This window comes from Plectropomus leopardus, chromosome 22 (assembly GCF_026936395.1).
Source record: "Plectropomus leopardus strain MGB_pleo_1.0 chromosome 22, ASM2693639v1, whole genome shotgun sequence".
Taxonomy (NCBI): domain Eukaryota; kingdom Metazoa; phylum Chordata; class Actinopteri; order Perciformes; family Serranidae; genus Plectropomus; species Plectropomus leopardus.
In genome coordinates this window covers 4382092-4394995 of record NC_142197.1, presented here as the reverse complement: position 1 = coordinate 4394995, position 12904 = coordinate 4382092, and the positions used below count along the sequence as shown (strand labels likewise).

At 35.5% G+C, this 12904-nt stretch overlaps 1 protein-coding gene across 1 annotated transcript; it reads right to left on the bottom strand.

The window, feature by feature from the left end:
- Positions 1-3602: 3602 nt before the first annotated feature.
- il22 (interleukin 22) lies at positions 3603-12893 on the bottom strand. Its single transcript, XM_042511380.2, has 7 exons — positions 9056-12893; positions 7845-7916; positions 7504-7738; positions 6511-6576; positions 6270-6419; positions 5031-5090; positions 3603-4064 (listed from the first exon to the last, which is right to left on the bottom strand). The coding sequence occupies exons 3-7, from the start codon at positions 7684-7686 to the stop codon at positions 3951-3953; spliced, it is 573 nt and encodes a 190-aa protein (XP_042367314.2). The 5' UTR covers positions 7687-7738; positions 7845-7916; positions 9056-12893; the 3' UTR covers positions 3603-3950.
- Between the last annotated feature and the right edge of the window lie 11 nt (positions 12894-12904).

Here is a 12904-nt window from a genome sequence, read left to right as displayed (position 1 = left end):
CCCAAATTATGGGAAATGTAGTTCTAAAAAGATTATCGGCTAATGAAAATCAACACATAGGAATATGTTTAAATTATTATTATTTTTTAAACTGGATTATATAGATGAGGAAGATTGCAATAATAAAGAAATGTCTATCTGACATTTTTGAGATATAAGGTGGAGTATTTTTAAATAAATGATGAATTGATTTTTAATGTATTTATTTTTCGATGATGATGATGATGATAATAATAATATAATTATTTTATTTTATTTTTTAATTATTTTATTTTTTTATTTTTTTAATTAATTAATTTATTTTTTCATTTGAGTATATAATGTACTCTGTGAATTATATCTCATGGATATAATTCTGTCTGCTTCTTGTGGATTAATAATAATAAATACATAAATAAACTACGTGTCTTTAAAAGCCTCTGAGCGCGGCCCTGCAGGTGATGTCGAAATGTGATCTTTTTCCTGCTGTTGTCTGTTCAACACAAAGAGCTCGGCTAAATATAGATCCTTATCTCTCACCGACATCTCGAGAGACACAAAGTGGGAAGTTTGCTGTTATTATTGTACTTCCTGGAGTCACCTGTGTGGGAAACCCCCTGTGATGACATCGCACAGGTAGAGCCCCGCTGACTCCGCCCCCTCACTGACAGGTAAATGACTGTTCAGAGCTCCGGTAGACTCCGGTGTGCTTTTGTTCGTCTGTCTCTGTGAAGACATCCTTCACATCCTTCAGAAGACTTTTTGAGGCTTTAAACTAAGTTAAAGGTTAACCCTTAAACAAATAAGCAAAATAGAAACGTTTTTAAAAAAATAAATAAAATTATGTCAAAAAGTGCTATTCCTTCAAAAATATGTTATGTTTAATTTTTCTGTGACATAATTTAAAAAAAATAAAATTACAGTAAATATGAATATAGTTTTGTTTATTTTTTATTGTTAGGATTTTACTAACAGCCTTTACTTTCTTTCAACTAATTTTGAGTTAATTTTCTTGTCAACTTTTTTACTTTCTTGAATTTTTGGGGACATTTCTTGGCAAGTTGGTTATTGCCATGTCCCCCTTTAAAAAAAAAAAAATCAAACCAATTTCTTCCAATTTCAAAGGGCTACATAGACTCTGAGAGATGACGTTAATGCAGCATTTAAAGGGTTAAGGTCAGGCATTTAGTTACACGGATCCTTCAATGGGGACTTTATTAAGTTAAGTAAATACGAGATGAGATAAAACTTTATTGATTGTCCAAGCAAAAATTCCAGTGTTGCAGCACCAAACTTTATTTTAAAACCAATTTTGAGGTAATTTTCTTACTTTTTAACAATTTTTACAAGAAAACTGATGCTGATCCAGATTCAGGGGGTTTACAAGTCTGAAACAGTCAATTTTTATAGTAAATAAATATGAAACCATGTATTTATGCCTTTAATGCAGAAATAATAAATAATACATTTAAAAAACAAAACAAAACATTGATTTACAGGTAAAAATACCAGAGAAAAAACAGACTGTTGAGTTTTAGATGCAGCCTTTCATGACTGAAGGCATCCATCGTTAAGTTGTGGTAGGTCATGAAAGGGGAGAGGGGACCTTCCCCAACCCCCAAAAAATACACATAAATATACGTGCTCATACTGTACACACACACACACACACACACACACACACACACAGGGAGCTGAAACCAAACCTACACCAGTGAAAGTAGGTAAGTGGGGCTCGTCTCCTTGTGGTTTCTGCTGGTTTCTGCACCAGTTTAGTATACAAGTCTGTGTGTGTGTGTGTGTGTGTGTGTGTGTGTGTGTGTGTGTGTGATCAGATAAGATCTCATCTCATCTGATAAAATCGATCATAAAGGCAGATTTGAGATTTCATGAGGAAACTTGGGGTGTGAAAGTGTTTTGATTTGTTTTGTTTTTCTGTTCATGTAAAAATAAAATCTATTCATAAAACGGTTGTTTATTTTTATTTTAGTGACTTTGGGCTGATAGAAATCTGATCGGCGTATCATACTGCCACGTACGCCACTGACTTACTGTCAGTGTGTTATAACACTGTGAATGGCTCAAAATACGGCGCCTGGCAGTATATCACGCTGCTTTGAAGTTGGTATCTCACGCCGAAATCACTGTGACCATATTTTACAAGTCGGGATGAGACCAGGGTGAGTATTTCCATTTCATGCTACTTCATATTTTACTCCTCTACTACATCTCAGAGGGAAATATTATATGTTTTACTGCACCACATTTGTTTGATAACTTATTTTCAAATAACGTACGATATTATTAGTAAAAACGAAGCTACGCAGCATTAAATGAGCTCCACGTCACACATAACACATTAATGCATCAAAAACAATCCAATAATTTGACATATATTATTCTCCACAATTAGTACTTTTACTTTTGGTACTTTAAGGATATTTTGGTGCGAATACGTTTTTCTTAAGTAAGATTTTGAATGATTTTTATTTGTAACAGTGGACTTCTGCACTGTGGTAGTACTAATTATACCTAAGTAAAATATCAGAGTACTTCTTCCAGTAGTGCACACACACACACACACACACACACACACACACAGAGGACATATGAGTCACTTCTAAACACCCACTCTTGTTTAGTTTTGTGCTCTCGCTCTCTGGCAGCATCTTGATTCACCGCTGTCCTATTTCCTGATGCCATCGCTGCGCTTCACTCTGCAGCGGCTGAGGCGAGAAAATAACCACCGACAGTCAGGTGATTTAACCTGAGTACAGTAAACTGAGGGTGACGTGACACGACGAGACTCAAAGATAAAACTGCAGAAATATGATGATTTTAGTGTTTTTGTGCCTTTTTTTAAACTTACAGAAACGCATAAACTTCATATGATGTTATATTAGAATTTCATATTAGTTATTAATTATTGACGTTGATTTTTTCAGGCAGCATGTACATTCATAATACATTTTGTTGCAGCTCAGTCAGACTCCGGTCCGAGGTGTGCTGACTGCCATCTACTGTATGAAATACACTGTCTATGGAAAAGTACAACTCACTAAAAAAAAACAAAAAACTAACCCTTTAAAACAATAATATTTCATTATAAGTACTTTATTCTGCATGTCTAATTTAAAATATCAAAATAAACTGTCTGTATGAAACACTCCCTGTAAAAAAGAACAAGAAATTCTGCACCCCTGCATAAAAACAGTAAAAATAATCATAATTTTGATATCTAAGGGTAAACTTTTAATCATTTCCCCTGAAGTGCACTCAGTATGTGTGAGGAAGTGATTTGTAAGGAAAATTTGCATTTTTTAAGAAATTAATTTTGGTGATAACTCCCTGTGTGCTGCTTGGTCGCTCCATTGGTTCCAATACTTATATTTTGAGCGAAAATATTAAAAATATGGTTATTTACGGTACAGTGAGGCTCGTGCATTTTCCTCGAGTCACTCAGGGAAACTCAAGGAAAAATATTTGTAGCTCTGAGAGGATCACAGCCCTCCTCAGATAAATAAAGTACAGTCCCTTATTCAAAAATAAATCAAGTGAAATAATATTAATGTTCCTTTAACTCCACACACTGCAACAACAACAACAGCAGCAGACGGATGAGCCAGCATTACTCAAAACCAAACTTTATTTATTTTCAAGCACATGTTGTAACACAGTTTCGTCTGCACGGAGTGTAACGTTTAAATACCGTAACTTCTTTATAAAAATCAGCCATAACATGGCAACGTGATCAACGCCTTTCAGCTCAGGCATTAAAACATTCTGATCAATAAATAGATCAATAACTAATCCGTCATACTTGAGTCGATATAAATATATTTAAAAAAAAAGTTAAATACGCTCTCAAATTAAATAGATTAATAATAAATAAAACGTATAAAAGTTGCTGCTAATGAAGGTGATAAATATGATAAATAGCTGCTGTTTGTTCAGTAGAAACAGTCGACGCGTCAGTTTGCGGCGGCGTCGGTGGAGTTTCTCGGCTGGACGCAGAAGTCCTGCAGGTAAGTGAACAGGATGTCGATCTCTCCCACGGCTTTGTTAATTCCTCGCTCGCCTCCCATCTGGAACAAATAGAGCCACATTAGAAACAATAGAAACACACACTTTTCTGCTCTTTTCACGACCAGTTTCTGCTGATTTTCAGTGGCTCTGTTGCTGTTAGAGCTGCAGCGTTTATCGGTTTTAACTGTCAGTTAAGCTGCTGATTATTATTTTTCAATCAATCAATTAGTTTCGTCTATAAAAGGAAGAAAAAAAGCTTTAATTGCACATAAAACAAAGAAAATCTGCATTTGTAGTTTAGATTAATTAGTTGCATAAATTAATTTTCTGTTGATCAACTGATCCGATTGACTAATCATTTAAACTCTGACTGACCGAACGTACTTTAAAAGAATATAAAAATCATGAGTTAAAATTTATGGAAAAAGATCAGTGCCAAAATGAAAGTCTGAGATTTATAACATTAAACAAACTGAAATTGTGGTATTAAAAATGACCAAAATGGTTAATCAGAAAAATATTTGACAATTATTAGAAATATCCAGAAAACTATAATCATACATTTTAAAATATGTTACACAGCAAGTAAAAAAAAGACAATTTTAATTATTTTTTTTCTCTACTGTCTTGAGATTATTTTCTTGGGGATGTTTTTTGTTTTGATTTGTATTATTTTATTTTATTTTTTAAACTTTTTTTCAGGTAATTTTCTTGTAACTTTTGTTCTGATTTCTTCTTATTTTTTGGGCCATTTCTTGGTCAAATTAATCGCTGACCTCTTTCCAATTTTTTGGGAAAAAAATAAGCCAATTTGCTTTACTTAAGACACTTTAACACTGGATATACATGGAAAACTAGTTTCATAAAGTGTCGTAAAGTTATCATTAATTATTCATGTAATGATGCAAAAATCACAATCACAAATTTTGACTTCAGAATAAAATGCAGTAAAGTCACACGTGGCTTTGTGTCCAAACGGCATCAAAGTGTTTTCGCTCAGGTGTCGTTCAGGAGCAAAATCTCACCTTGTCGAGCTTCTTGCGAAACTCCACAGCGTGATGATGGTCATGATAGTGAGTCACGTTCTGCAGAGAGACGGAGAGAAAGAGGAGCTGCAGGTTAGCAGCTGTTATCACGCCAATCTTTTCTGTGTGTGTGTGTGTGTGTGTGTGTGTGTGTGTGTGTGTGTGTGTGTGTGTGTGTGTGTGTGTGTTCACTTTCGCTGATCAAAACCACAGAAAGTCGATATCGATCTAAAGATCAACCACACTGCCACCACACACACACACTGTAAAAAACAACAGCTGCTTCATGACTAATTGTCTGTTTTTTAGTCTAAAAATCGTCTTTAAAAAACAAGACGGAGCACAGCAGCGTACTTTTAACCCCATAAAACCTGGATCACTTTCCTTGTGCTGATTTCTTTTTTAATTATTTATTAAATTATATAATTATAATAAAATAATAATTATATAATTATTTATTTAAACCTTTTGCACCCTGAGAAAATTAGTTTGATTTCTTTCAAAAACATGAGAACAAAGATAAGGTAAGAAATGTTCCAAAAATTGCAAGAAGTTAGTAGATTTAGATTTTTTTTTTAATAAATTAGGATAAAATGTTTAGAGGAAAAAAGATGTTACAATTTTTTTTCTCCTTTTTGGGCGCTTTTTTTAAAAACTAATTTTAAGATGATTTTCTTAAAATTTTCACTAATTTTGGGGTAATTTCTTCTTCTGTTATTCACTGTCTTCTCCCAGGATCTTTGACAGACATTGAGCCAGTTTGCTCAGGTTTCAAAGGGTTAAACATTATGTTTCCTTTTTTACATTAGATTTTAATGCATGGTATGATTTTGATTCACTATCTGAATTAATTTTCCAACTAATAAAACTTAAAGGATTAGTTCAAAATATGCTTATTCGCTCTCTTGGCAAGTTCAAACGTAATTTTTATTAATTTCTTGTTAACATTTTTCTGCTTATTGCCTTCTGCCTGTGTTTTTTAAAGAAATTATAAATTAATCTTCTAATCTATCTCTCAGCAATAATGCAAATAACAGCATTTTCCCCAAATCCATATAAGAAAAATTAGATATAATGTGTTAATGTAGAAATTCAGTGCTTCGTGTAGGCATATTTCTGATCTTTGGACGGAGCCAGGCTAGCTGTTTCCCTTCGTTTCCAGTCTTTGTGCTAAGCTAAGCTAACTGGCTGATGGCGGCAGCTTCACACTTGAGGTAAAACACTTTTTCGGACACTCACACATCCTTGAGTCTGCAGGTCCTCGCTGACGCGGTGCAGGTCGGTCATCAGCCGGTGCATTTTGGGATGCGCGTTGCTACGGTGACGCAGGATGTTGTTCAGGTAGTAGTCGAGGATGTTGGCGTGGAGGCAGCAGATCTTCAGGTGGTCCTGGAGGAGGCGGAGAGGTCAGAGGTCGACCGTCACTCGAATGTTCGACTGCTTTTATATTTAATTTTCGAGATCGTGAAATCGCTCTCACCTGGTCGGTGTTGACTCGGGGCATCAGTCTGACGCTGGAGTCGTCCTCCGTCTGCAGACCCTGAGCCTGAAAAACAAACAACAACAAAAAACAACAATTAGCACGTTAGCCAGTCCCACATAAAATGAACCCCCAAATACTGACACCACGACAAAATAATAAACATTTCAGTTATTTGGATTTGTCACTTTTAATTTATTAAAAATGTTTGACAATATTCCTATATAATTTCAGTTATTTAAATCTATTGCAATGCTATTTCAAAGCCCCCTTTAACTCTAGGAGTGATAAAACTGTGGTGGGAAATACCAAATTTGTTTTATCATAATGTTTTGACAAACATAAATGTAGTAAAAAATTTAAATATTGCATACAAAAATATTGGAATTGGCCTTGAATAAATCCACCATGTGTTTGTTGTATGTAATAATTCCCACAGGTTGCTAAAAATCCCCAAATTTTGTGGAAAAGGCTGAAGACATGACCACAGTGTCCCCAACAGTAAATATATGAAAATGACAACAAGAAGCCTTAAACCTATGGAGTAACATTAGTGCCAAAACTTCATAATTTACATTAAAAGTTCAAGTTTGGTCTTATTTTGATTTTATGTAACTTCATGCCTTTACTACAATTCAGAGGCAGCAAATATTTGACGGCTTCGGTTACTTTATAAAATTTGATCAATTCATGATACAAAAAACATTTTTAAAAATTAACAGTTGACAAAATGATTAAACGCTAAATCATTAAAAATATTTCCAAAAAATCAAAATGTATGAGTAATAATAATTAAATAATACGAAATATAATATCATAGCTTTTTTCAATTTCATAGCGAGTACTTTTAATTTAGTTAAATTTTTTTGTACTTAAACATATTTAAGCTTTTGAATGCAGGACTTTTACTTGTTTAGAAGTATTTTGTTTGTTAAATTGTCAAACAAATATCTTAATTCTGACAAAAATAATTCTTATAAACTGACTACTTACATGTTGGGATACGTCCTGGACAGCTATGTACGTCTCCTCGTTTTGTAGCGGCTGGCTGAGCGACCGGTCAACAGGGTGCGCTGCCGCCTGCTCGACGCAACCAATCAGAAGCAGCGCCAGGATGACGAGCATGGCGGCGGCCGGACGGAGGAAGGAGGCGAGTGAGGCGGCGACGTGTTTCATCTTTCAGGTGGATGAGTGATCTTAATCCTTTCAGGAGTCAGAGTGTTTTCAACTGCAAGAGAGAGACAGATAATAAATGATTATAAAATAATTTAAATAAAACTCTTTAAAAAACATGAAAGTGTTGAATCGATCTGCTGAATGTGTTTGTTCCTCACCTGTCAGTCGATGCTGCTGTGAAAACGTCTCTGCACGCCGTCCTTTTATACAGATCAATCCTCCGCCCACCTCTGCAGAAATATAGGACAGGTAACCATCCAAAAAACCCCAGCACACACAGACACAGACACAGACACAGACACACACACACACACACACACACACACACACAGACACAAACACACACACAGGTCAGTGCTGAGCTGGTACAATCAGCGTTTACTGTCACTTACACAAAGAGGAAATTAACTGTCAGTCAAGGTGTGACGACAAACTCTAAATAATGTTTTGTCATCGATTTTCAAGAAGAAAATTTTAATTGTACTTCTGCAGTGACATAATTTCCTCTTTCTTTGTGTGTGTGTGTGTGTGTGTGTGTGTGTATTACACTCCCTGGTGGATTACAAGCAGAAGTCATCATATAAACACACTCGTCCAGCCAGCTAGTAACCGCTGATGTAATTAAATGTTTGTATAGCAGGTTTAATTTCACTGTTTTATGCAACTGTTATTACTTAACACACTTTAAATTACTTTATTACGTGACACTGAAAATGAGTGCGACGTACAAAGACGAAGCAATTTAGTAATAATGTTTTCTTTAATGATGCAATAATGAAACAGACCTGTTTACTCAGAGATCGCAGAACAAGGTCTCACTAGGACCTTTCTTTATGCCTCCTTTGCATTTTTACACAGAAACAAACGACGGCGGCATCATGCTGCACAAGTGCGTGATTTTAACCCTTTGAAACCTGGATCACACCCCTTGTGGTGCATTTACACACAACACGCATTATTCATCCATTTGTTTATTTATAAGCAGCTTTGCAAGAAATGGCCTGTAAATTTTAAGAAATTTGTAGATTTGGATTTTTTTTGTGTGTGTAATTATATATTAAAATATATTATAAGGTAATTATCATTTTTAAGCACTTTTTCGCAGGTTATTTTGTGTGTGCATGCGTTTTTTTTATTCTCATTTTCAGGTGATCTTCTTGTACTTTTTTTTCAGAAATTTTCTTCTTAAGTTGCTCATTGCCTTCTTCTTTTTTAAAGAAAAGACAAATTGCTTAGGTTTCAAAGGGTTAAACAGAGTGCTGGAATAGCAGGATACAACAATATCAGCTTCGAGAGTGACATATAACATACACATCGGCAGCGCTTTATGAAAAACAACAAAGGCATAACGTGAATCACAGTAACTTACCTTCTCTGTTACATGGTGGCTGATCTCATCCTCTGCTCGGAGGGGAAGGAGCTCCCAAATCTTTTTGTTTTTTCCAATTTGCTGATATTTACAGCCGCTGTTCTTCTTTGTGTCAGCTGGCAATTGCTAGTCTTTTTAAAAAGAAATTGGCATTCATATGATAACACTGTAAGAACGATCACCGTGTACACGGATCTGCAAAAACAACCGAAAATGCTGTAGTATGCACGCCAGGCCAGTAGTTGTCAGTGTAACTTTGTAATGACACCATAAAAGAACACCATGTGCATGCACATCAAGGCGTTTTTCTACAGAGCGGTGAGTATAAACAAACAGGACGATGGCGACGCACAAGAACCGGCAGCGTTAATGAACTCAGTACAGTCGGCAGCACAAACACATCTCGGGAGTCTGCCATCATTGATGTTGTTGTCCTCGTGCATGGCTGTTTTTCACTGAAACGTTATGCGCATGTGTGAGATGCAGCTTTGAAGTCATCGTTCCCAGTTTAGATGGTGACAGAGGGCGTTTTACAAAAATTACACTCTGAAACCTGGTTTTAAAAGTTTGCGTTTTCAGGCCCACAGAATGCTACTGTCGTGTGAACGACAGCCCAAACTGCAATACAAGTTTCATGTTTCATGCAAGAAGTGTTGCTGTGTAAACTGACCCTCACCGGACTCTTGCATCAAAGTCCGGGATTGTGGGACCCATCCGGATTGGGATCTTACGCTAAGAGCATTGACAAAACGGTTGTATTTGATGACTCTGGAATGAGAAGGGGCTCCTAAACCTAACCACGTTAACTGCAGCATTTTTTAAACAAAGTTTAACCTATCTGCTATATAATAAAATACAATTGTAATGTATCCATGTTTCGCAGAAACATACGATGCCAAATCCTACTGTGGAAATAAGGAAATAAAGAAATAAGGAAATAATGATATTATGTAACAGCAGACTTTCTCAGGATTTGCAGCAGCATATCATCTGCATAACACCGATAAATACTGCAGATGATATCTAAGAAGGAAGCTTTCAAAAAGAGAACAAAAAAGGACCGAGTAAAGATCCCTGTGGGACTCCACAACAGTACTGCTGAGGAATACTGGCATCAGTGACATAATAGAAACGCCCACTCTGCTCGCTGATTGGTGCCAGCGCAGTAACGCAGGTTTTCCCCCCAGTTTCTTCCGTGTCCAATCTTTTTGAGCATCAGCATTTTCCTGTCAGACAGCAGGTTTTCCTGGCAGTTTTTTTCCGGGTGTGTAGTAAAGGATCAAGTGACTTTTTCTCATGTAATTTCATCACTGTGTTGGGCGTGGGCGTGTGAATCCTTCAGAGACTGATAGCAGGATTAAAGACTTCACGGCTAAAAATGGAGCTGCAGATATCCTTCAACTGTCATCAGCTGACTCTTTAGACCTACATAATTGACAAAAAGACATATTTCTATTGTATTTACGTGCTGTGTTTGATCCAGAATGAGCTCAATAATAATTAAAGTGCTCCAAGTAAACGCAAACATCAGAATAAACTCACTCATTCTGAAAGAAATCTCATTTTGAATTGCTCATATTTACTAGTTTCCGGTCTGTAGCAGCACAACTCTCATTAAACCGCTGTTTCTTTTGCACCATTTTTCGTATTTGTTCCATAAACTCATCAGATCATGTGTTACACCACTTGTGCGTCACGAGAGGAGACATTAGTCAGGACATATTGCAACATATTGTACATAGTGAGAAAGAAACAATCTAAAGTGGAACATTCGGTGAGCCATGAAAGGGAAATGACACGCTATGAAAAGCAGCGACTGAGCATAAAAGCTGAAAGTTTGAGATAAATCCAAAAAGGATTTTAATAGACGTCTGATTGTATTCAGCTGAACATCGTCGGAGGATGTTTGGTGTTTGAGAACAATTCAGAAAGTTTTCTTGCACCGCTGATTTTAACAAACATAACTTTGATATATTTCTGTTGAAGATCTACAGGTTGTTGCACCAGCTGTAAAATAAAACATGTATATACACATATACATAAAATTTAAACACTGTATTATTATAATTTCTGACCTAACATCTGTTAGTTACCATTATTAAGCTCAGCAGTGAGTCCTGTGTTATGAGGCTACTTAACCTGCATCTAATTATTTATTTAGTACTCAGTTTATTGCATTTATTAATTATTAATTTTATATCTATGACCTGTAATTTAATTACTTTTACGACACCTATCGCACGTCAGTCTATCGTTTAAGGACAGAGGGATGTCGAGCAAGCAATTTGTGATTTGTGATAACGGGCTTAATAAATAAAATCGACCTGACTTGACGTACCTGCAAGTAAATTTTCACTTGAACTGATTTCATTTATTGAAGAAAATATTGTTCCACACTCAGAGTAAAGTGCGCTATCTAAAAAAAAAGTACTTTGTGAAAAGTAAGTTGTGAAGCCATGAGTTATTTTTGTAGTTTCGTGGGTAGAGACTCAAACTGAGACTGAAGGTATCAGATAATGAAACCTGAGGAATGACATTATCTGACCTTTTTAACACTATGTAAAGCAAAAAATATGAAAAAAAGTTAATGCCAGTTTCTACTGAACAAAAGAAAATCACAGTTTTTCTATTAAACGCATTAAACGTTAATATATAAAATAATTCAGGTCCATTTGAGGAATTATTAAGGATAACTTTTTTCTCACTGTTTTCATATTTCTGATAATGAAACTTCCTCATGATAAAATCAGAGAGCCCACACGCTCTCTCAGCTTTACATTGTTTGTTCCGGCCTGTTTAACGTTCGGAGGGGAATTCACAGTCAGCCGGTTCATCTACAGGTCAGACCTGGTCGGCGCTGTGTGTATTGTATATATTGTGTCTTTGTATAGTGTTTAAATAACGCGTTGCCGGGTAATGCGTCCTCTCTGTCCGGAGAAAGTGGTGACGATGTTTGTTCTTCTTCCACTATGACCTCTGACAACGTTTATTTTAAAGAAACGTGCGGGGTAAAAATAGTTTCAGGTATTTTGTTGTGAATTCCCAACGATGGTTAAAGATAGAAAACCGAATTAGTCCTATGGAGGAACTGCAGAACGTTTACTCAAGCACCAAAGTCCAGTGCAAATTTCAGGTATTAATTTGAGTATTTACATTTTCTGCTACTTTATGCTTCCACTACGTCACAGAGGAAAGTGCTGGACTTTATACGGCTCAACTTTTATTTTTCAGCTTTAATTATTTTTGCTGATTCTGATTAATAATAAAAATATATTCAATAAATAAGTTATTGTTTTTTTATGTTATCAATAAAACTGTCTTGATCCCGCAAATTTACACGCTCTTTTTTCTTTCACTAATTATCAGGGTTTATACATTTAAACTATACATTTTTACATGACTTTGAAGGAAATGCAAAGACAATGCATTTTCAGAAACGACCGCTGATACTCCTTATTGGCTCCTTTTTCATTACTATACAATAGCTTTTTGTGAATATATATATATATATATATATATATATATATATATATATATATACATATATTGCAAATCTGATAAATGACTCAGTATGCAGATTTTTCTGTTTGAGCATTTAGAAGTTTTAGTCTTCAACGCACTGAGACTCATATCAGTGTCCAAATTTTAACCAATCATTTTTTTGATATTTAGAAACATTTTCCAGTATTAAAAATAACTGGAGCTGCCGCAGTATGTGGAAAAATACCCAGAAAAACTGCTTTGATGCACTAAGAGGAAAGTACGTCGAGTTGTGAGGGAACTTTCCTCTAAACTCGTCAAATGTAACTTCTTCAGGGGGAAACTAACAAACTGCAGCTGACGAAGAGC

Coding starts and splice junctions, on each gene's coding strand:
- il22 (XM_042511380.2), bottom strand. CDS start 7,686: ATGAAACACGTCGCCGCCTCACTCGCCTCCTTCCTCCGTCCGGCCGCC. Junction 6,420..6,510: donor CCCGAGTCAACACCGACCAG/GTGAGAGCGATT, acceptor CGCCTCCTCCAG/GACCACCTGAAGATCTGCTG. Junction 5,091..6,269: donor ACCTGCAGACTCAAGGATGT/GTGAGTGTCCGA, acceptor GTCTCTCTGCAG/AACGTGACTCACTATCATGA.